We start from the raw sequence: 23,234 nt of genomic DNA, 5'->3' as shown, positions 1-23,234 counted from the left end.
CTTGTTGCCAGGTAAGGTTCTCTGTATTTTTCTTATATGGAACTCTGTGTAGAGAAAAACCCTTAAATGTTTTTTTGTTTGTTTGTTTGTTTTTTTACCACCAGTGTCTAAATTGTTCAGGGTGATGATACCATGATATTGCTGTCTGGATGTGTACAGAGGACGCAGTTATACTTACTTCCTTTTATTTTTACTGCAGGTACTTTGAACAGAATGATCTGGCAGATCAGCAGGAGTGAAGCCAACCTGATCTGTTTAACCTCACCAACATATGGAGGATCATATTGTTAAGTCTGGCTGCGGTGAAAGCTGAAATTCGAAAACAAAGAGACTGGATTACAAAAACACATTTGTTTTTATTTGTAAGGTATTTGGTTACCTGCACAGAGGACTGCGGGGACTACGAGCAAATGCAGCAGGATCAGGGCTACTTTTTTCAAACAGGTTTATGCTTTTCTTTGTGCGTTTATATGTGTGTAATTTAGCTCTAAATAAAAGTTTTCTATTATCTGTGATTTGTAAGAAAACGGTGTGTGTGTGTGTGGACATCATTGCTGATCATGTGTATGCAGCTTCTCAGTCATCCAGGTCATTTTTATGGCCATGTCTGTTGTGAACAACCATCATTGAACAGGTGTGGTGGCTAACGACTCCAGCTATCAGCCACCTACAATACAGTCCCAGGTGCTTTAATCCCCTCTTCACACATTGCCTCAAGTGACCTTAACAGCTCATGATAGGGTGGGGCAAGGCCTCACACACTGGTTTCATCCTTAATCCCAGGTGACAATGACTCTCACCTTGACTTGAGATGACTTGTGATCAATAGTGTGTCAACGACCCTCAGGGGCATAATGCCCCACTAAGTGTTTAGTACCTGGAACTCCCCACCTGTTAAAGAAATCTTCACAACCATAAAGAAGTCTTGTTGCCTTCTTTTCTCAAGCTAATTACACTTTTTCTGGTCGTCAAGCCCTTGTGATCATGTCAAATAGATTCTTTAAAAATGACAATTTAAGAATGACTTTAGACATGACAATTCCTCATGGATATACAGTGGAACCAAATATACTGCAATGACAAATCCAATCAGGTACACTTTAAAAAAACGTTTCTAATAAATCAATAAATGAAACAACATGGACATAGTTTGTGCTCAGTTCTGCATGTTTTGTAGGGCATGACAGATTGTCATGTCTCTGTAGGTCTTCCTTCACTACATCCATCAATCTTCCCTTGAGGTCTCCCGGATTTCCTCCTGCTTTGCAGCTCAGCCTTCAACATCTACCTCGACCCACTATATACACTATCCCTCCTCTGCACACCCCCAGACCATCTCAGGCTTGCCTTTTTTGCTCCACTTGTGTTGGTCACTCCCAATGAGTTTTTGCATTTTAGGGCTGGTTACCCACAAAATACACCAGATCTCTGTCTTTTATCCCTTCTTCCTTCTCTCACCGCAACCAGTCGCAGCAGATGGCCCCGCCCCTCCCTGAGCCTGGTTCTGCAGATGGTTTCTTCCTGTTAAAAGCGAGTTTTTCCTTCCCACTGTCACCAAAGTGCTTGCTCATAGGGGGTCATATCATTGTTGAGTTTTTCTGTATGTATTATTGTAGGATCTATCTTACAATATAAGGTGCCTATAGGCAGATGTTGTTGCGATTTGGCTCTGTATAAATAAAAAGAGATTGACTAGATCAAACATCTTCAGGGTTCAACTACATGCTTGAAAACTAATTCAGTTCCACGCCATTAAGCATGATTGTGTCTTTGTAGTACATGTATTTGAACTTAACCACTGTTGGTGCTTCGCACATCCTTAGGAAAGTATAACTTGTATTTTGAAGATCTTTTTTTGCCTGAACTGTGCAATGAAGTGAAAAGTGTGATGTATTAAAAATAAATAAAAGCAACAAAAATAAGAATTCACACAAACAAGCATATTTTCACTACTTCAACTTTATTTTGAAGCAGATGATCAGTCATTAACCCCACCCCCAGCAAAAAAAAGTTTCAATCCAGTATTTGAGCAAATCACACTTGACATTGTTGAAAACAGTGGAAATAAATGGGAATAAACAGCGTTGTCACAACAACACGAAACAAAAGTAATGTATGTGAATGACCACGTCTACCATAACCATCAAGAGCCCAGCCTCTTCATCATGCTTAAGATGAAAAAGAGGAGGAGGAGCCAGAGGAGGAAGAGGAAGAGCTGTTACTGCGACTGCGGCCTTTCCTCGATTCCTTTTCCTTCTTTCTCCCTCTGCCGCCGTCCTCCTTAGCTGGGGCAGTAACAGGGACCTCCTGGGAAGCAGGTAGTTTTTGTGGGGGTTCCTCCTGGGATTTCCCCTCCACTGCCTGTCTGTCAACTGTGGAGTCCTGGACCTTAGAGCCAGGGACTGTGGACACTTGTGCAGGCACACTAGGGGCTGACTGGGGTTCTGGGGTTTTAGATGCCCCGTGGCTCACAGGAGACTCTGCTGCTGGTTCCTCAGCAGCGTGGCTGGGCTCGGGCTGATGGCTGGTGTTTTCGGCTTCCTGGCTGCTTACAGCTGGTTCAGAGGGCTTGCTGTCCTGGAGATCTGTGGGCCCCTGCTTACGTTCCATCTCTACCCCTACATCCTTACCCCTGTCCTCCTCCTCTACTGCCTGCTCTACCTCCATCTCCTCTGACTCTGGACTACCCTCTTTGTCTCCCTTCTTCTGATCCTCTCCTTCTGCCTTTCCAGGCAGGTAGAAGATATGAGGCTTGGTCTTTGTGCGAATGTATTTCACCAGGCGATTATTGTGGCTGGTCCACTCCTCTTGCTTTGGATGGGGGAAAAGAAAAGAAATTGATTTTACATTTCCCATCATTCTAGCTACAAAAACAGACTTAATACTTAATACTGTTCTCATAACCAAGCAAAGGATGAATCTATTCCTCACCTTTTCTGAAGAGACATTTGACTCCTCCTTGAATTTCTGCAGGGTCCCCATGAGCAGGCCGAACATGCGCCGATTCCTGACCAAGACAACACAAACAACACCATCACACACTTTTAATTCTCAGCTGTAGACACGATTTGCCAGATGAAATTAAACCAACCATGGCTCAGGCTATTTAGTAACCAACTCTGAATGTAAAACTAGAGTTTAAGAGCTACCTCTGTTTGCCCCTCTCATCCATGGTTTGGTCCTGAATGAGATCTCGGCGCGTTCTCTCTTTGGAGGTAGCTACTACAGACGACTGCAACGCCGGCTGAAGGAAGGACAAGAAGCAAATGTTAGGATTTTTATCACTTCAAAGCAGGAAAAAAAATCCACTGTGAGAAAGCAAATACTGAAATACTGGAATACAAGCATGCTGCTCCACACAGGTGTAGACACGGGTGTACACAGACGCGGACTACACCTTTCTTGGCTTCTGCCTCAAAGCACATTGTGCGCTGTCTATCTTGCATGCTGCACAATATAATATTTAATATTTAGTATCTACTGCTATCTACTGCTAGCTAGTTTATTGTGATGGTGCTGTATTTATTATGTTGCTCTTTTTTTTGTTTGCTTTCTCTTCTGTTTTTTTTTTTCTCCATACAGGTGATCCAGGTGTTTTGTTTGTTTTTCTTTCTTTCTTCTCCCCTTTCTCACCGTCTCTTCTCCCCTCTGGTTTTCTTTCTCTCCCTCTCTTTCTTTCATTCTTTCTCCCTGTCCTATCCCCCAGTCATATCTGTCCCATTTGTAGCAACCGAAAATAAAATAAATTCATAATTATAATAAAGGTCAATCAAATGGACCAAGGCCATGATGATCCACTTGGTAAAATAAATCCGCTTGGCATCCTTCTTGGCCTTAAGACAACAATTCTGATGGCTAAAGATCCAAACGGGACACAAAAAAAAAACAAACACACAAAAAAAAAAAACAAGCAAAAGATGAATCTATTCCTCACCTTTTCTGAAGAGACATTTGACTCCTCCTTGAATTTCTGCAGGGTCCCCATGAGCAGGCCGAACATGCGCCGATTCCTGACCAAGACAACACAAACAACACCATCACACACTTAAATCTCAGCTGTAGACACGATTTGCCATTTGCCAGATGAAATTAAACCAATCATGGCTCAGGCTATTTAGTAACCAACTCTGAATGTAAATCTAGAGTTTAAGAGCTACCTCTGTTTGCCCCTCTCATCCATGGTTTGGTCCTGAATGAGATCTCGGCACGTTCTCTCTTTGGAGGTAGCTACTACAGACGACTGCAACGCCGGCTGAAGGAAGGACAAGAAGCAAATGTTAGGATTTTTATCACTTCAAAGCAGGAAAAAAGAATCCACTGTGAGAAAGCAAATACTGATCAAGTGTTTTTGACAAAATTACCTTTTTGACATCATCGTCATCCTCTGCGTCGCTGTCGTGACGCATGTCCCTCCTGGCCCTCTGGTCCCCTGCCAGCCTGCAGCCACACAAAGATCAAATACTCATAAGAGATGGTACTTTGAAATCAAGACAAGGAAAAAAACTTACAGAAAGCTGAGAATTAATTAAAAATAATGCCTCTTCTTATGCTGTTTTATAGTTTTATTGTTTTACATTGTTTTATTTACTGTTATATTGTTTTTATATTCCCATTTCCTGTGTTGTAAAGCACTTTGTGATTTTTATCTGTGAAAAGCGCTATATAAATAAATTTTACTTACTTAAATTTACATGTGCAGAAATACCCCCCCCCCCCAAACAAGAACCATATTTTCTTACACTTGTTAAATAATCTTAATATTAATGAAGGGTTTCAGGTAAAATGTGTTACACAAGCTCCAAAACTAGAAACTACCCAATCACTATATTATATTTCAAGTCGAGATCTCACCTTAGCAGGGCTCCTTCGATGTCCCTTTGCTTGGCAGGAGGGCCGCCGCTTCCCATGTCTGAGAGACTGCGTCTGTGAGAGGACAAAGAGGAAAACTTTAGAAATGCACAGACTGAATTTTTAAATAAAATTTAAATGAAATAATTTATTCTACCTTTTTTTGGAGAGACACAAAGAAACTCCAAGAAAGCTGATTCTGTTCATCTGGACGTGTCGTTTTCAGTCGCAGAAATGCTTCACTAATCCAAGTGACTGAGCTCAGACTGAGCTGACCATAGGTTTCCCCAACCTTTTAAACTGTTTATTTGCATAATGACTGAAACTACCGTTAAGGACCAACAATGGGCCCTGAAGTCAGTTTCATTGTCCTTAAGTGGTCATAGCACTTTGCATATTAAATCACTTGAATGAGCGGGCAAAAGTTTCGCCCACTAAAAACAACGCCCTGATGAACAATCAGCTTCCTGGGATTTAATTACTTGGACGATTGAGCATGCATCAAGACAAAAACAACCATTTTCAAACCCTCTTTGAACATTTAACTGAAACACCAGTGGTTCCTTTACAGACTGAATGATAAAAACATCATAGACAAATGTGATTAACATTTATCTCCAACTCTATGTTTTTGTTCTTGGACTTGGCTATAGTGGGTGTGGATGGTTCACATTTAAAAACAAAACAAAACACCCAAGGCAAATTATCCTGCAAAATGGGGCAGCTTCTCAGTCCATTACAGTTTGTAAACCAAGCTACTTACTTAGTGAAAGTTATATAGTTTCTGCTTCTGATAATTAACTTCCCCATAGCCGTTAATATGAAAAAAGAAAAGCACAACAATTCCCCCTTTTAATGTCTAACTGATGGAATCAATATGATTATAAGTGTGCTATTGTACAAATGGTCATAAACTACGCCTTGCATTCTGTAACCAGCAACAAACCAGTTCAAACCTTCAAAACAAGGCTTATTTAAGAAGTGACGTGACGCCAAATCTCACATTTAATACAATGTGGAAGAGGGGGGCGGGGGCGGGGGGGTGAAGTACTGTTGTACATACTTTTCAGATCACACAGTAAAGTTGAAAATCTAAAGCTCTTTTTTTTCGAGATGGGTTAAACTAAGGAAGAAGCAAACAGTGAATGCATCTGTGAGTAAACTGAGAGGCAAATGTATTGAGACCGGTTGATGCTGCAGATGTATGACAAATTAAAGGAAATTACAAAGCCCTGACCTTGATAGTGAGAGGGTTCATTAGCTTTGTTACTCTGTGGTGTCTGCAAATCAAAGTATTTCAAGTATTTTTACCTTGATGTGAGCAGTCAGTCCAACTCATCATGGGCGTGAATGTCCTCATAATGTTGGGCTTTTAAATGATTTCTTTGAATTTTTCATTTTTTTCAGGATGGAATGATTTTAAAGCATTCACTTCAATAACCTTGAAAAACAAGAATTGGGTGCACAAGTTTTAATTTACTTTTGATTTTCTGTAATCCACAAAGGGTCAAAACATTCATACCCACGATGAGTGGATGGAAACTTCTGAACAACTGAATCTTTCTAAATATCTTTTCATAGTTTTCACTGCACAGTTAGAAATGAATGATAGGCTCTGAAAAATGTTGTGCTGCGTTCAATTTTTACGTTGATCATGTTAACAGTATACAGAAGTTCATTTAGCAAAAAAAAGAAGATGCTATACAAAATAAAACAAAATACATTTCAGTAATGCTTCATCTGTTCTGATTATTTCTCAGTTACATTTTTTTTGGGGTTGTTTTCTGGTTTTTAGGTAGCAGGGTGTCATGCTGCTCCAGTGGGTTTCTCCCCAAGTCTAAGATGGCAACAACAACAAGTCAGCAATTTCTCTGAAGTCAGACAGGTAAGAGCCTTTTTGCTGTTATGATATTATACGATAGCACAGCTTAACAGAATTCAATAAAACCTTTTGTAGGTCCAAATCCACACAAATTTGTACAAATGGATATTTGACAATTTATGAACTTTTGTTTACATTTACAACATTTTTTTTCCTATAGAGTATCACAAGGCACAGGAAACACTGGACCAGCCAGACTCTAGATGACAACGTGCTGATGGTAATGTGATAATGTGTAAATTTTAATGCTTCAGCATGCAATGCTTTCCTCTAATAACCAAATAAATACTTTGTCTTTCTCCAAGAGGCAAACTTAAAAACAGAATTTATATTAAAATTTTATGTATGCTCGTATTTGTATGTTACAGCCAAAGCTAACGGATGAGGAGGGTTGGAAGAGGTTTTGTTTAGGAGAGAAGGTCTATCTGGGCACTTCATCCTCCCACACAGATGCAGAACCACAGCCAGCACTGGACTATAGCAAGGTTATATATGTAATGGCTAGATCTCAATGTTTTGTGTCATCATGAATACAATCTGTAAGATTTTTTGACAGTAAAGAAGTTGTCGGTCACATCTATCACCCATTGGTTAATGAGGTTTTGTCGCAAAGCCTCCAACTGAGCACTGAAACTGGACCTGAAACCACACACTTACAAGTAACAGCCTGTGATTGAAAGTCTTCCTGATAATGCCAAAAATAAAATAAAAAATCACTTCATGTTGTATTCAGTGTGAGCTGAAACTAGTGACTGAGTCATCAGGGAGTTGTGGGCTATTTTTCCACAGATTTCTATGTAAACGGAAGTGTTTTTATTTAGAGTGAAAGCACTTCAGCATCGGCATTACTTTTCAGATCCAAAATGTGTACTGCTCTATTTACCTCAGCATCTCTCTATCTGTTCAGATGGGGTTCCCTCCCTTCCTAAGCATCGTTTACCTGGTTTAGCAGGCTAAACCAGGTAAACGATCCCTCTATAGACATTCAAGATGTTCTAAACCAGTCAAAGCCTGATTAGAAGATGTGTGTGTTTGTGTTTCCCCACCTGTCTACAGTCCACAGTGCTGATGGTGTTGGAAATCCTCATCGGCTGGTTCGAGGAACGAGAATTTGTTCCACAGTTGGTGAGTTTGATGTATTAGAGCCACATTTTTATGCTGGTTCCGAACTCCACACACATTTATAGTCATCCTGTGTTGCATTCAAGATAGATATGAGCTGACTATGAATGCATTCTGCACAGATATCATGAAACCAAACATTTCTTCAGCTTCTGCCTTATGTTTCAGATATAGAAGGTGATGGTTTATTGGCTGCAGTTATTGTGAAATACTTGAGTTTGCAGTCTATCTTCTTGTTCCAGGGGCGCTGGTTGTATGCTTTATTGGCCTGCTTGGAAAAGCCTCTGTTGCCTGAAGCTCACTCATCCATCAGACAGCTCGCCCGGAGATGCGCCCAGCTCCGCAGCACGCTGGTAGGCCACAATCCTACCATCTCCTGTAAAGCACTATCTCTATGTGCTATCACTCCATGCTTGTAACGGCCACAGCCGGCCATGTTTTTCTCGTTCTTTGTTGAGATTTGATGGGATTTTATTTACTCTGATAGTCTTTTCCCTGCTTGCATGACTTCACAGGACAGCCAGGAAGATGATAAACTGCCCGCCCTCAACCTGCTCATCTGTCTTGTTGCCAGGTAAGGTTCTCTGTATTTTTCTTATATGGAACTCTGTGTAAAGAAAAAACCCTTAAATGTTTTTTTGTTTGTTTGTTTGTTTTTTTACCACCAGTGTCTAAATTGTTCAGGGTGATGATACCATGATATTGCTGTCTGGATGTGTACAGAGGATGCAGTTATACTCACTTCCTTTTATTTTTACTGCAGGTACTTTGAACAGAATGATCTGGCAGATCAGCAGGAGTGAAGCCAACCTGATCTGTTTAACCTCACCAACATATGGAGGATCATATTGTTAAGTCTGGCTGCGGTGAAAGCTCAAGTTGAAAACAAAGAGACTGGATTACAAAAACACATTTGTTTTTATTTGTAAGGTATTTGGTTACCTGCACAGAGGACTGCGGGGACTACGAGCACATGCAGCAGGATCAGGGCTACTTTTTTCAAACAGCTTTATGCTTTTCTTTGTGCGTTTATATGTGTGTAATTTAGCTCTAAATAAAAGTTTTCTATTATCTGTGATTTGTAAGAAAACGCTGTGTGTGTGTGTGGACATCATTGCTGATCATGTGTATGCAGCTTCTCAGTCATCCAGGTCATTTTTATGGCCATGTCTGTTGTGAACAACCATCATTGAACAGGTGTGGTGGCTAACGACTCCAGCTATCAGCCACCTACAATACAGTCCCAGGTGCTTTAATCCCCTCTTCACACATTGCCTCAAGTGACCTTAACAGCTCATGATAGGGTGGGGCAAGGCCTCACACACTGGTTTCATCCTTAATCCCAGGTGACAATGACTCTCACCTTGACTTGAGATGACTTGTGATCAATAGTGTATCAACGACCCTCAGGGGCATAATGCCCCACTAAGTGTTTAGTACCTGGAACTCCCCCCCTGTTAAAGAAATCTTCACAACCATAAAGAAGTCTTGTTGCCTTCTTTTCTCAAGCTAATTACACTTTTTCTGGTCATCAAGCCCTTGTGATCATGTCAAATAGATTCTTTAAAAATGACAATTTAAGAATGACTTTAGACATGACAATTCCTCATGGATAGACAGTGGAACCAAATATACTGCAATGACAAATCCAATCAGGTAAACTTGGGTTCCTAATTAAAAAAAAAAATTCCCATAATCTTTAAAAAAACGTTTCTAATAAATCAATAAATGAAACAACATGGACATAGTTTGTGCTCAGTTCTGCATGTTTTGTAGGGCATGACAGATTGTCATGTCTCTGTAGGTCTTCCTTCACTACATCCATCAATCTTCCCTTGAGGTCTCCCGGATTTCCTCCTGCTTTGCAGCTCAGCCTTCAACATCTACCTCGACCCACTATATACACTATCCCTCCTCTGCACACCCCCAGACCATCTCAGGCTTGCCTTTTTTGCTCCACTTGTGTTGGTCACTCCCAATGAGTTTTTGCATTTTAGGGCTGGTTACCCACAAAATACACCAGATCTGTCTTTTATCCCTTCTCTCACCGCAACCAGTCGCAGCAGATGGCCCCGCCCCTCCCTGAGCCTGGTTCTGCAGATGGTTTCTTCCTGTTAAAAGGGAGTTTTTCCTTCCCACTGTCACCAAAGTGCTTGCTCATAGGGGGTCATATCATTGTTGAGTTTTTCTGTATGTATTATTGTAGGATCTATCTTACAATATAAGGTGCCTATAGGCAGATGTTGTTGTGATTTGGCTCTGTATAAATAAAGAGAGATTGACTAGATCAAACATCTTCAGGGTTCAACTACATGCTTGAAAACTAATTCAGTTCCACGCCATTAAAATAAGCATGATTGTGTCTTTGTAGTACATGTATTTGAACTTAACCACTGTTGGTGCTTCGCACATCCTTAGGAAAGTATAACTTGTATTTTGAAGATCTTTTTTTGCCTGAACTGTGCAATGAAGTGAAAAGTGTGATGTATTAAAAATAAATAAAAGCAACAAAAATAAGAATTCACACAAACAAGCATATTTTCACTACTTCAACTTTATTTTGAAGCAGATTATCAGTCATTAACCCCACCCCCAGCAAAAAAAAGTTTCAATCCAGTATTTGAGCAAATCACACTTGACATTGTTGAAAACAGTGGAAATAAATGGGAATAAACAGCGTTGTCACAACAACACGAAACAAAAGTAATGTATGTGAATGACCACATCTACCATAACCATCAAGAGCCCAGCCTCTTCATCATGCTTAAGATGAAAAAGAGGAGGAGGAGCCAGAGGAGGAAGAGGAAGAGCTGTTACTGCGACTGCGGCCTTTCCTCGATTCCTTTTCCTTCTTTCTCCCTCTGCCGCCGTCCTCCTTAGCTGGGGCAGTAACAGGGACCTCCTGGGAAGCAGGTAGTTTTTGTGGGGGTTCCTCCTGGGATTTCCCCTCCACTGCCTGTCTGTCAACTGTGGAGTCCTGGACCTTAGAGCCAGGGACTGTGGACACTTGTGCAGGCACACTAGGGGCTGACTGGGGTTCTGGGGTTTTAGATGCCCCGTGGCTCACAGGAGACTCTGCTGCTGGTTCCTCAGCAGCGTGGCTGGGCTCGGGCTGATGGCTGGTGTTTTCGGCTTCCTGGCTGCTTACAGCTGGTTCAGAGGGCTTGCTGTCCTGGAGATCTGTGGGCCCCTGCTTACGTTCCATCTCTACCCCTACATCCTTACCCCTGTCCTCCTCCTCTACTGCCTGCTCTACCTCCATCTCCTCTGACTCTGGACTACCCTCTTTGTCTCACTTCTTCTGATCCTCTCCTTCTGCCTTTCCAGGCAGGTAGAAGATATGAGGCTTGGTCTTTGTGCGAATGTATTTCACCAGGTGATTATTGTGGCTGGTCCACTCCTCTTGCTTTGGATGGGGGAAAAGAAAAGAAATTGATTTTACATTTCCCATCATTCTAGCTACAAAAACAGACTTAATACTTAATACTGTTCTCATAACCAAGCAAAGGATGAATCTATTCCTCACCATTTCTGAAGAGACATTTGACTCCTCCTTGAATTTCTGCAGGGTCCCCATGAGCAGGCCGAACATGCGCCGATTCCTGACCAAGACAACACAAACAACACCGTCACACACTTTTAATTCTCAGCTGTAGACACGATTTGCCATTTGCCAGATGAAATTAAACCAATCATGGCTCAGGCTATTTAGTAACCAACTCTGAATGTAAATCTAGAGTTTAAGAGCTACCTCTGTTTGCCCCTCTCATCCATGGTTTGGTCCTGAATGAGATCTCGGCGCGTTCTCTCTTTGGAGGTAGCTACTACAGACGACTGCAACGCCGGCTGAAGGAAGGACAAGAAGCAAATGTTAGGATTTTTATCACTTCAAAGCAGGAAAAAAAAATCCACTGTGAGAAAGCAAATACTGAAATACTGGAATACAAGCATGCTGCTGGAATACAAGCATGCTGCTCCACACAGGTGTAGACACGGGTGTACACAGACGCGGACTACACCTTTCTTGGCTGCTGCCTCAAAGCACATTGTGCGCTGTCTATCTTGCATGCTGCACAATATAATGTTTAATATTTAGTATCTACTGCTATCTACTGCTAGCTAGTTTATTGTGATGGTGCTGTATTTATTATGTTGCTCTTTTTTTTGTTTGCTTTCTCTTCTGTTTTTTTTTTCTCCATACAGGTGATCCAGGTGTTTTGTTTGTTTTTCTTTCTTTCTTCTCCCCTTTCTCACCATCTCTTCTCCCCTCTGGTTTTCTTTCTCTCCCTCTCTTTCTTTCATTCTTTCTCCCTGTCCTATCCCCCAGTCATATCTGTCCCATTTGTAGCAACCGAAAATAAAATAAATTCATAATTATAATAAAGGTCAATCAAATGGACCAAGGCCATGATGATCCACTTGGTAAAATAAATCCGCTTGGCATCCTTCTTGGCCTTAAGACAACAATTCTGATGGCTAAAGATCCAAACGGGACACAAAAAAAAACAAACAAACAAAAAAAAAAAAACAAGCAAAAGATGAATCTATTCCTCACCTTTTCTGAAGAGACATTTGACTCCTCCTTGAATTTCTGCAGGGTCCCCATGAGCAGGCCGAACATGCGCCGATTCCTGACCAAGACAACACAAACAACACCATCACACACTTAAATCTCAGCTGTAGACACGATTTGCCATTTGCCAGATGAAATTAAACCAATCATGGCTCAGACTATTTAGTAACCAACTCTGAATGTAAATCTAGAGTTTAAGAGCTACCTCTGTTTGCCCCTCTCATCCATGGTTTGGTCCTGAATGAGATCTCGGCACGTTCTCTCTTTGGAGGTAGCTACTACAGACGACTGCAACGCCGGCTGAAGGAAGGACAAGAAGCAAATGTTAGGATTTTTATCACTTCAAAGCAGGAAAAAAGAATCCACTGTGAGAAAGCAAATACTGATCAAGTGTTTTTGACAAAATTACCTTTTTGACATCATCGTCATCCTCTGCGTCGCTGTCGTGACGCATGTCCCTCCTGGCCCTCTGGTCCCCTGCCAGCCTGCAGCCACACAAAGATCAAATACTCATAAGAGATGGTACTTTGAAATCAAGACAAGGAAAAAAACTTACAGAAAGCTGAGAATTAATTAAAAATAATGCCTCTTCTTATGCTGTTTTATAGTTTTATTGTTTTACATTGTTTTATTTACTGTTATATTGTTTTTATATTCCCATTTCCTGTGTTGTAAAGCACTTTGTGATTTTTATCTGTGAAAAGCGCTATATAAATAAATTTTACTTACTTAAATTTACATGTGCAGAAATACCCCCCCCCCAAACAAGAACCATATTTTCTTACACTTGTTAAATAATCTTAATATTAATGAAGGGTTTCAGGTAAAATGTGTTACACAAGCTCCAAAACTAGAAACTACCCAATCACTATATTATATTTCAAGTCGAGATCTCACCTTAGCAGGGCTCCTTCGATGTCCCTTTGCTTGGCAGGAGGGCCGCCGCTTCCCATGTCTGAGAGACTGCGTCTGTGAGAGGACAAAGAGGAAAACTTTAGAAATGCACAGACTGAATTTTTAAATAAAATTTAAATGAAATAATTTATTCTACCTTTTTTTGGAGAGACACAAAGAAACTCCAAGAAAGCTGATTCTGTTCATCTGGACGTGTCGTTTTCAGTCGGAGAAATGCTTCACTCATCCAAGTGACTGAGCTCAGACTGAGCTGACCATAGGTTTCCCCAACCTTTTAAACTGTTTATTTGCATAATGACTGAAACTACCGTTAAGGACCAACAATGGGCCCTGAAGTCAGTTTCATTGTCCTTAAGTGGTCATAGCACTTTGCATATTAAATCACTTGAATGAGCGGGCAAAAGTTTCGCCCACTAAAAACAACGCCCTGATGAACAATCAGCTTCCTGGGATTTAATTACTTGGACGATTGAGCATGCATCAAGACAAAAACAACCATTTTCAAACCCTCTTTGAACATTTAACTGAAACACCAGTGGTTCCTTTACAGACTGAATGATAAAAACATCATAGACAAATGTGATTAACATTTATCTCCAACTCTATGTTTTTGTTCTTGGACTTGGCTATAGTGGGTGTGGATGGTTCACATTTAAAAACAAAACAAAACACCCAAGGCAAATTATCCTGCAAAATGGGGCAGCTTCTCAGTCCATTACAGTTTGTAAACCAAGCTACTTACTTAGTGAAAGTTATATAGTTTCTGCTTCTGATAATTAACTTCCCCATAGCCGTTAATATGAAAAAAGAAAAGCACAACAATTCCCCCTTTTAATGTCTAACTGATGGAATCAATATGATTATAAGTGTGCTATTGTACAAATGGTCATAAACTACGCCTTGCATTCTGTAACCAGCAACAAACCAGTTCAAACCTTCAAAACAAGGCTTATTTAAGAAGTGACGTGACGCCAAATCTCACATTTAATACAATGTGGAAGAGGGGGGCGGGGGCGGGGGGGTGAAGTACTGTTGTACATACTTTTCAGATCACACACTAAAGTTGAAAATCTAAAGCTCTTTTTTTTCGAGATGGGTTAAACTAAGGAAGAAGCAAACAGTGAATGCATCTGTGAGTAAACTGAGAGGCAAATGTATTGAGACCGGTTGATGCTGCAGATGTATGACAAATTAAAGGAAATTACAAAGCCCTGACCCTGATAGTGAGAGGGTTCATTAGCTTTGTTACTCTGTGGTGTCTGCAAATCAAAGTATTTCAAGTATTTTTACCTTGATGTGAGCAGTCAGTCCAACTCATCATGGGCGTGAATGTCCTCATAATGTTGGGCTTTTAAATGATTTCTTTGAATTTTTCATTTTTTTCAGGATGGAATGATTTTAAAGCATTCACTTCAATAACCTTGAAAAACAAGAATTGGGTGCACAAGTTTTAATTTACTTTTGATTTTCTGTAATCCACAAAGGGTCAAAACATTCATACCCACGATGAGTGGATGGAAACTTCTGAACAACTGAATCTTTCTAAATATCTTTTCATAGTTTTCACTGCACAGTTAGAAATGAATGATAGGCTCTGAAAAATGTTGTGCTGCGTTCAATTTTTACGTTGATCATGTTAACAGTATACAGAAGTTCATTTAGCAAAGAAAAGAAGATGCTATACAAAATAAAACAAAATACATTTCAGTAATGCTTCATCTGTTCTGATTATTTCTCAGTTACATTTTTTTGGGGGTTGTTTTCTGGTTTTTAGGTAGCAGGGTGTCATGCTGCTCCAGTGGGTTTCTCCCCAAGTCTAAGATGGCAACAACAACAAGTCAGCAATTTCTCTGAAGTCAGACAGGTAAGAGCCTTTTTGCTGTTATGATATTATACAATAGCACAGCTTAACAGAATTCACTAAAACTTTTTGTAGGTCCAAATCCACACAAATTTGTACAAATGGATATTTGACAATTTCTGAACTTTTGTTTACATTTACAACATTTTTTTTCCTATAGAGTATCACAAGGCACAGGAAACACTGGACCAGCCAGACTCTAGATGACAACGTGCTGATGGTAATGTGATAATGTGTAAATTTTAATGCTTCAGCATGCAATGCTTTCCTCTAATAACCAAATAAATACTTTGTCTTTCTCCAAGAGGCAAACTTAAAAACAGAATTTATATTAAAATTTTATGTATGCTCGTATTTGTATGTTACAGCCAAAGCTAACGGATGAGGAGGGTTGGAAGAGGTTTTGTTTAGGAGAGAAGGTCTATCTGGGCACTTCATCCTCCCACACAGATGCAGAACCAGAGCCAGCACTGGACTATAGCAAGGTTATATATGTGATGGCTAGATCTCAATGTTTTGTGTCATCATGAATACAATCTGTAAGATTTTTTGACAGTAAAGAAGTTGTCGGTCACATCTATCACCCATTGGTTAATGAGGTTTTGTCGCAAAGCCTCCAACTGAGCACTGAAACTGGACCTGAAACCACACACTTACAAGTAACAACCTGTGATTGAAAGTCTTCCTGACAATGCCAAAAAAAAAAAAAAAAAATCACTTCATGTTGTATTCAGTGTGAGCTGAAACTAGTGACTGAGTCATCAGGGAGTTGTGGGCCATTTTTCCACAGATTTCTATGTAAACGGAAGTGTTTTTATTTAGAGTGAAAGCACTTCAGCATCAGCATTACTTTTCAGATCCAAAATGTGTACTGCTCTATTTACCTCAGCATCTCTCTGTCTGTTCAGATGGGGTTCCCTCCCTTCCTAAGCATCATCAGCAGGCTAAACCAGGTAAACGATCCCTCTATAGACATTCAAGATGTTCTAAACCAGTCAAAGCCTGATTAGAAGATGTGTGTGTTTGTGTTTCCCCACCTGTCTACAGTCCACAGTGCTGATGGTGTTGGAAATCCTCATCGGCTGGTTTGAGGAACGAGAATTTGTTCCACAGTTGGTGAGTTTGATGTATTAGAGCCACATTTTTATGCTGGTTCCGAACTCCACACGCATTTATAGTCATCCTGTGTTGCATTCAAGATAGATATGAGCTGACTATGAATGCATTCTGCACAGATATCATGAAACCAAACATTTCTTCAGCTTCTGCCTTATGTTTCAGATATAGAAGGTGATGGTTTATTGGCTGCAGTTATTGTGAAATACTTGAGTTTGCAGTCTATCTTCTTGTTCCAGGGGCGCTGGTTGTATGCTTTATTGGCCTGCTTGGAAAAGCCTCTGTTGCCTGAAGCTCACTCATCCATCAGACAGCTCGCCCGGAGATGCGCCCAGCTCCGCAGCACGCTGGTAGGCCACAATCCTACCATCTCCTGTAAAGCACTATCTCTATGTGCTATCACTCCATGCTTGAAACGGCCACAGCCGGCCATGTTTTTCTCGTTCTTTGTTGAGATTTGATGGGATTTTATTTACTCTGATAGTCTTTTCCCTGCTTGCATGACTTCACAGGACAGCCAGGAAGATGATAAACTGCCCGCCCTCAACCTGCTCATCTGTCTTGTTGCCAGGTAAGGTTCTCTGTATTTTTCTTATATGGAACTCTGTGTAAAGAAAAAACCCTTAAATGTTTTTTTGTTTGTTTGTTTGTTTTTTTACCACCAGTGTCTAAATTGTTCAGGGTGACGATACCATGATATTGCTGTCTGGATGTGTACAGAGGATGCAGTTATACTTACTTCCTTTTATTTTTACTGCAGGTACTTTGAACAGAATGATCTGGCAGATCAGCAGGAGTGAAGCCAACCTGATCTGTTTAACCTCACCAACATATGGAGGATCATATTGTTAAGTCTGGCTGCGGTGAAAGCTCAAGTTGAAAACAAAGAGACTGGATTACAAAAACACATTTGTTTTTATTTGTAAGGTATTTGGTTACCTGCACAGAGGACTGCGGGGACTACGAGCAAATGCAGCAGGATCAGGGCTACTTTTTTCAAACAGCTTTATGCTTTTCTTTGTGCGTTTATATGTGTGTAATTTAGCTCTAAATAAAAGTTTTCTATTATCTGTGATTTGTAAGAAAACGGTGTGTGTGTGTGTGTGTGGACATCATTGCTGATCATGTGTATGCAGCTTCTCAGTCATCCAGGTCATTTTTATGGCCATGTCTGTTGTGAACAACCATCATTGAACAGGTGTGGTGGCTAACGACTCCAGCTATCAGCCACCTACAATACAGTCCCAGGTGCTTCAACCCCCTCTTCACACATTGCCTCAAGTGACCTTAACAGCTCATGATAGGGTGGGGCAAGGCCTCACACACTGGTTTCATCCTTAATCCCAGGTGACAATGACTCTCACCTTGACTTGAGATGACTTGTGATCAATAGTGTATCAACGACCCTCAGGGGCATAATGCCCCACTAAGTGTTTAGTACCTGGAACTCCCCACCTGTTAAAGAAATCTTCACAACCATAAAGAAGTCTTGTTGCCTTTTTTTCTCAAGCTAATTACACTTTTTCTGGTCGTCAAGCCCTTGTGATCATGTCAAATAGATTCTTTAAAAATGACAATTTAAGAATGACTTTAGACATGACAATTCCTCATGGATATACAGTGGAACCAAATATACTGCAATGACAAATCCAATCAGGTACACTTTAAAAAAACGTTTCTAATAAATCAATAAATGAAACAACATGGACATAGTTTGTGCTCAGTTCTGCATGTTTTGTAGGACATGACAGATTGTCATGTCTCTGTAGGTCTTCCTTCACTACATCCATCAATCTTCTCGTGAGGTCTCCCGGATTTCCTCCTGCTTTGCAGCTCAGCCTTCAACATCTACCTCGACCCACTATATACACTATCCCTCCTCTGCACACCCCCAGACCATCTCAGGCTTGCCTTTTTTGCTCCACTTGTGTTGGTCACTCCCAATGAGGTTTTGCATTTTAGGGCTGGTTACCCACAAAATACACCAGATCTCTGTCTTTTATCCCTTCTTCCTTCTCTCACCGCAACCAGTCGCAGCAGATGGCCCCTCCCCTCCCTGAGCCTGGTTCTGCAGATGGTTTCTTCCTGTTAAAAGGGAGTTTTTCCTTCCCACTGTCACCAAAGTGCTTGCTCATAGGGGGTCATATCATTGTTGAGTTTTTCTGTATGTATTATTGTAGGATCTATCTTACAATATAAGGTGCCTATAGGCAGCTGTTGTTGTGATTTGGCTCTGTATAAATAAAGAGAGATTGACTAGATCAAACATCTTCAGGGTTCAACTACATGCTTGAAAACTAATTTAGCTCCACGCCATTAAAATAAGCATGATTGTGTCTTTGTAGTACATGTATTTGAACTTAACCACTGTTGGTGCTTCGCACATCCTTAGGAAAGTATAACTTGTATTTTGAAGAGGATCTTTTTTGCCTGAACTGTGCAATGAAGTGAAAAGTGTGATGTATTAAAAATAAATAAAAGCAACAAAAATAAGAATTCACACAAACAAGCATATTTTCACTACTTCAACTTTATTTTGAAGCAGATGATCAGTCATTAACCCCACCCCCAGCAAAAAAAAGTTTCAATCCAGTATTTGAGCAAATCACACTTGACATTGTTGAAAACAGTGGAAATAAATGGGAATAAACAGCGTTGTCACAACAACACGAAACAAAAGTAATGTATGTGAATGACCACATCTACCATAACCATCAAGAGCCCAGCCTCTTCATCATGCTTAAGATGAAAAAGAGGAGGAGGAGCCAGAGGAGGAAGAGGAAGAGCTGTTACTGCGACTGCGGCCTTTCCTCGATTCCTTTTCCTTCTTTCTCCCTCTGCCGCCGTCCTCCTTAGCTGGGGCAGTAACAGGGACCTCCTGGGAAGCAGGTAGTTTTTGTGGGGGTTCCTCCTGGGATTTCCCCTCCACTGCCTGTCTGTCAACTGTGGAGTCCTGGACCTTAGAGCCAGGGACTGTGGACACTTGTGCAGGCACACTAGGGGCTGACTGGGGTTCTGGGGTTTTAGATGCCCCGTGGCTCACAGGAGACTCTGCTGCTGGTTCCTCAGCAGCGTGGCTGGGCTCGGGCTGATGGCTGGTGTTTTCGGCTTCCTGGCTGCTTACAGCTGGTTCAGAGGGCTTGCTGTCCTGGAGATCTGTGGGCCCCTGCTTACGTTCCATCTCTACCCCTACATCCTTACCCCTGTCCTCCTCCTCTACTGCCTGCTCTACCTCCATCTCCTCTGACTCTGGACTACCCTCTTTGTCTCCCTTCTTCTGATCCTCTCCTTCTGCCTTTCCAGGCAGGTAGAAGATATGAGGCTTGGTCTTTGTGCGAATGTATTTCACCAGGTGATTATTGTGGCTGGTCCACTCCTCTTGCTTTGGATGGGGGAAAAGAAAAGAAATTGATTTTACATTTCCCATCATTCTAGCTACAAAAACAGACTTAATACTTAATACTGTTCTCATAACCAAGCAAAGGATGAATCTATTCCTCACCTTTTCTGAAGAGACATTTGACTCCTCCTTGAATTTCTGCAGGGTCCCCATGAGCAGGCCGAACATGCGCCGATTCCTGACCAAGACAACACAAACAACACCATCACACACTTTTAATTCTCAGCTGTAGACACGATTTGCCATTTGCCAGATGAAATTAAACCAATCATGGCTCACACTATTTAGTAACCAACTCTGAATGTAAATCTAGAGTTTAAGAGCTACCTCTGTTTGCCCCTCTCATCCATGGTTTGGTCCTGAATGAGATCTCGGCGCGTTCTCTCTTTGGAGGTAGCTACTACAGACGACTGCAACGCCGGCTGAAGGAAGGACAAGAAGCAAATGTTGGGATTTTTATCACTTCAAAGCAGGAAAAAAAAATCCACTGTGAGAAAGCAAATACTGAAATACTGGAATACAAGCATGCTGCTGGAATACAAGCATGCTGCTCCACACAGGTGTAGACACGGGTGTACACAGACGCGGACTACACCTTTCTTGGCTGCTGCCTCAAAGCACATTGTGCGCTGTCACTAAAACTTTTTGTAGGTCCAAATCCGCACAAATTTGTACAAATGAATATTTGACAATTTATGAACTTTTGTTTACATTTACAACATTTTTTTTCCTTTAGAGTATCACAAGGCACAGGAAACACTGGACCAGCCAGACTCTAGATGACAACGTGCTGATGGTAATGTGATAATGTTTAGATTTTAATGCTTCAGCATGCAATGCTTTCATCTAATAACCAAATAAATACTTTGTCTTTCTCCAAGAGGCAAACTTAAAAACAGAATTTATATTAAAATTTTATGTATGCTCATATTTGTATGTTACAGCCGAAGCTAACGGATGAGGAGGGTTGGAAGAGGTTTTGTTTAGGAGACAAGGTCTATCTGGGCACTTCATCCTCCCACACAGATGCAGAACCAGAGCCAGCACTGGACTATAGCAAGGTTATATATGTAATAGCTATATCTCAGTGTTTTGTGTCATCATGAATACAATCTGTAAGATTTTTTGACAGTAAAGAAGTTGTCGGTCACATCTATCACCCATTGGTTAATGAGGTTTTGTCGCAAAGCCTCCAACTGAGCACTGAAACTGGACCTGAAACCACACACTTACAAGTAACAACCTGTGATTGAAAGTCTTCCTAATAATGCCAAAAATTTAAAAAAAAAATCACTTCATGTTGTATTCAGTGTGAGCTGAAACTAGTGACTGAGTCATCAGGGAGTTGTGGGCCATTTTCCACAGATTTCTATGTAAACGGAAGTGTTTTTATTTAGATTGAAAGCACTTCAGCATCGGCATTACTTTTCAGATCCAAAATGTGTACTGCTCTATTTACCTCAGCATCTCTCTGTCTGTTCAGATGGGGTTCCCTCCCTTCCTAAGCATCATCAGCAGGCTAAACCAGGTAAACGATCCCTCTATAGACATTCAAGATGTTCTAAACCAGTCAAAGCCTGATTAGAAGATGTGTGTGTTTGTGTTTCCCCACCTGTCTACAGTCCACAGTGCTGATGGTGTTGGAAATCCTCATCGGCTGGTTCGAGGAACGAGAATTTGTTCCACAGTTGGTGAGTTTGATGTATTAGCGCCACATTTTTATGCTGGTTCCGAACTCCACACACATTTATAGTCATCCTGTGTTGCATTCAAGATAGATATGAGCTGACTATGAATGCATTCTGCACAGATATCATGAAACCAAACATTTCTTCAGCTTCTGCCTTATGTTTCAGATATAGAAGGTGATGGTTTATTGGCTGCAGTTATTGTGAAATACTTGAGTTTGCAGTCTATCTTCTTGTTCCAGGGGCGCTGGTTGTATGCTTTATTGGCCTGCTTGGAAAAGCCTCTGTTGCCTGAAGCTCACTCATCCATCAGACAGCTCGCCCGGAGATGCGCCCAGCTCCGCAGCACGCTGGTAGGCCACAATCCTACCATCTCCTGTAAAGCACTATCTCTATGTGCTATCACTCCATGCTTGTAACGGCCACAGCCGGCCATGTTTTTCTCGTTCTTTGTTGAGATTTGATGGGATTTTATTTACTCTGATAGTCTTTTCCCTGCTTGCATGACTTCACAGGACAGCCAGGAAGATGATAAACTGCCCGCCCTCAACCTGCTCATCTGTCTTGTTGCCAGGTAAGGTTCTCTGTATTTTTCTTATATGGAACTCTGTGTAAAGAAAAAACCCTTAAATGTTTTTTTGTTTGTTTGTTTGTTTTTTTACCACCAGTGTCTAAATTGTTCAGGGTGACGATACCATGATATTGCTGTCTGGATGTGTACAGAGGATGCAGTTATACTTACTTCCTTTTATTTTTACTGCAGGTACTTTGAACAGAATGATCTGGCAGATCAGCAGGAGTGAAGCCAACCTGATCTGTTTAACCTCACCAACATATGGAGGATCATATTGTTAAGTCTGGCTGCGGTGAAAGCTGAAATTCGAAAACAAAGAGACTGGATTACAAAAACACATTTGTTTTTATTTGTGAGGTATTTGGTTACCTGCACAGAGGACTGCGGGGACTACAAGCAAATGCAGCAGGATCAGGGCTACTTTTTTTCAAACAGGTTTATGCTTTTCTTTGTGCGTTTATATGTGTGTAATTTAGCTCTAAATAAAAGTTTTCTATTATCTGTGATTTGTAAGAAAACGGTGTGTGTGTGTGTGTGTGTGGACATCATTGCTGATCATGTGTATGCAGCTTCTCAGTCATCCAGGTCATTTTTATGGCCATGTCTGTTGTGAACAACCATCATTGAACAGGTGTGGTGGCTAACGACTCCAGCTATCAGCCACCTACAATACAGTCCCAGGTGCTTTAATCCCCTCTTCACACATTGCCTCAAGTGACCTTAACAGCTCATGATAGGGTGGGGCAAGGCCTCACACACTGGTTTCATCCTTAATCCCAGGTGACAATGACTCTCACCTTGACTTGAGATGACTTGTGATCAATAGTGTATCAACGACCCTCAGGGGCATAATGCCCCACTAAGTGTTTAGTACCTGGAACTCCCCCCCCTGTTAAAGAAATCTTCACAACCATAAAGAAGTCTTGTTGCCTTTTTTTCTCAAGCTAATTACACTTTTTCTGGTCGTCAAGCCCTTGTGATCATGTCAAATAGATTCTTTAAAAATGACAATTTAAGAATGACTTTAGACATGACAATTCCTCATGGATAGACAGTGGAACCAAATATACTGCAATGACAAATCCAATCAGGTACACTTTAAAAAAACGTTTCTAATAAATCAATAAATGAAACAACATGGACATAGTTTGTGCTCAGTTCTGCATGTTTTGTAGGGCATGACAGATTGTCATGTCTCTGTAGGTCTTCCTTCACTCCATCCATCAATCTTCCCTTGAGGTCTCCCGGATTTCCT

The 23,234-nt window shown here is 41.0% G+C and overlaps 3 protein-coding genes across 3 annotated transcripts; 2 read left to right on the top strand and 1 right to left on the bottom strand.

Annotated features, from left to right (window-relative positions):
* Window positions 1-1,985: 1,985 nt before the first annotated feature.
* Window positions 1,986-13,526, bottom strand: LOC148097140 (uncharacterized). Its single transcript, XM_087833279.1, has 13 exons — window positions 13,477-13,526; window positions 13,323-13,394; window positions 12,835-12,910; window positions 12,631-12,725; window positions 12,408-12,483; window positions 11,604-11,698; window positions 11,379-11,454; window positions 11,149-11,258; window positions 10,752-10,992; window positions 4,158-4,252; window positions 3,935-4,010; window positions 3,535-3,657; window positions 1,986-2,700 (listed from the first exon to the last, which is right to left on the bottom strand). The coding sequence occupies exons 1-13, from the start codon at window positions 13,524-13,526 to the stop codon at window positions 2,170-2,172; spliced, it is 1,716 nt and encodes a 571-aa protein (XP_087689405.1). The 3' UTR covers window positions 1,986-2,169.
* A 108-nt stretch (window positions 13,527-13,634) lies between these two features.
* Window positions 13,635-17,217, top strand: LOC148097139 (gem-associated protein 2-like). Its single transcript, XM_087833278.1, has 10 exons — window positions 13,635-13,675; window positions 14,433-14,472; window positions 15,115-15,204; window positions 15,362-15,421; window positions 15,570-15,686; window positions 16,110-16,154; window positions 16,249-16,317; window positions 16,557-16,667; window positions 16,830-16,888; window positions 17,078-17,217. The coding sequence occupies exons 1-10, from the start codon at window positions 13,635-13,637 to the stop codon at window positions 17,115-17,117; spliced, it is 672 nt and encodes a 223-aa protein (XP_087689404.1). The 3' UTR covers window positions 17,118-17,217.
* A 3,044-nt stretch (window positions 17,218-20,261) lies between these two features.
* LOC148097138 (gem-associated protein 2-like) lies at window positions 20,262-22,497 on the top strand. The gene is made up of 8 exons (XM_087833277.1): window positions 20,262-20,291; window positions 20,454-20,513; window positions 20,662-20,778; window positions 21,201-21,245; window positions 21,340-21,408; window positions 21,648-21,758; window positions 21,921-21,979; window positions 22,169-22,497. The coding sequence occupies exons 1-8, from the start codon at window positions 20,262-20,264 to the stop codon at window positions 22,206-22,208; spliced, it is 531 nt and encodes a 176-aa protein (XP_087689403.1). The 3' UTR covers window positions 22,209-22,497.
* The last annotated feature ends 737 nt before the right edge of the window (window positions 22,498-23,234 follow it).

Source organism: Neolamprologus brichardi, chromosome 19 (assembly GCF_056152115.1).
Source record: "Neolamprologus brichardi isolate AB-2024 chromosome 19, ASM5615211v1, whole genome shotgun sequence".
NCBI classification, from domain to species: Eukaryota; Metazoa; Chordata; class Actinopteri; order Cichliformes; family Cichlidae; genus Neolamprologus; species Neolamprologus brichardi.
This window is presented reverse-complemented; position numbering and strand designations above follow the sequence as displayed.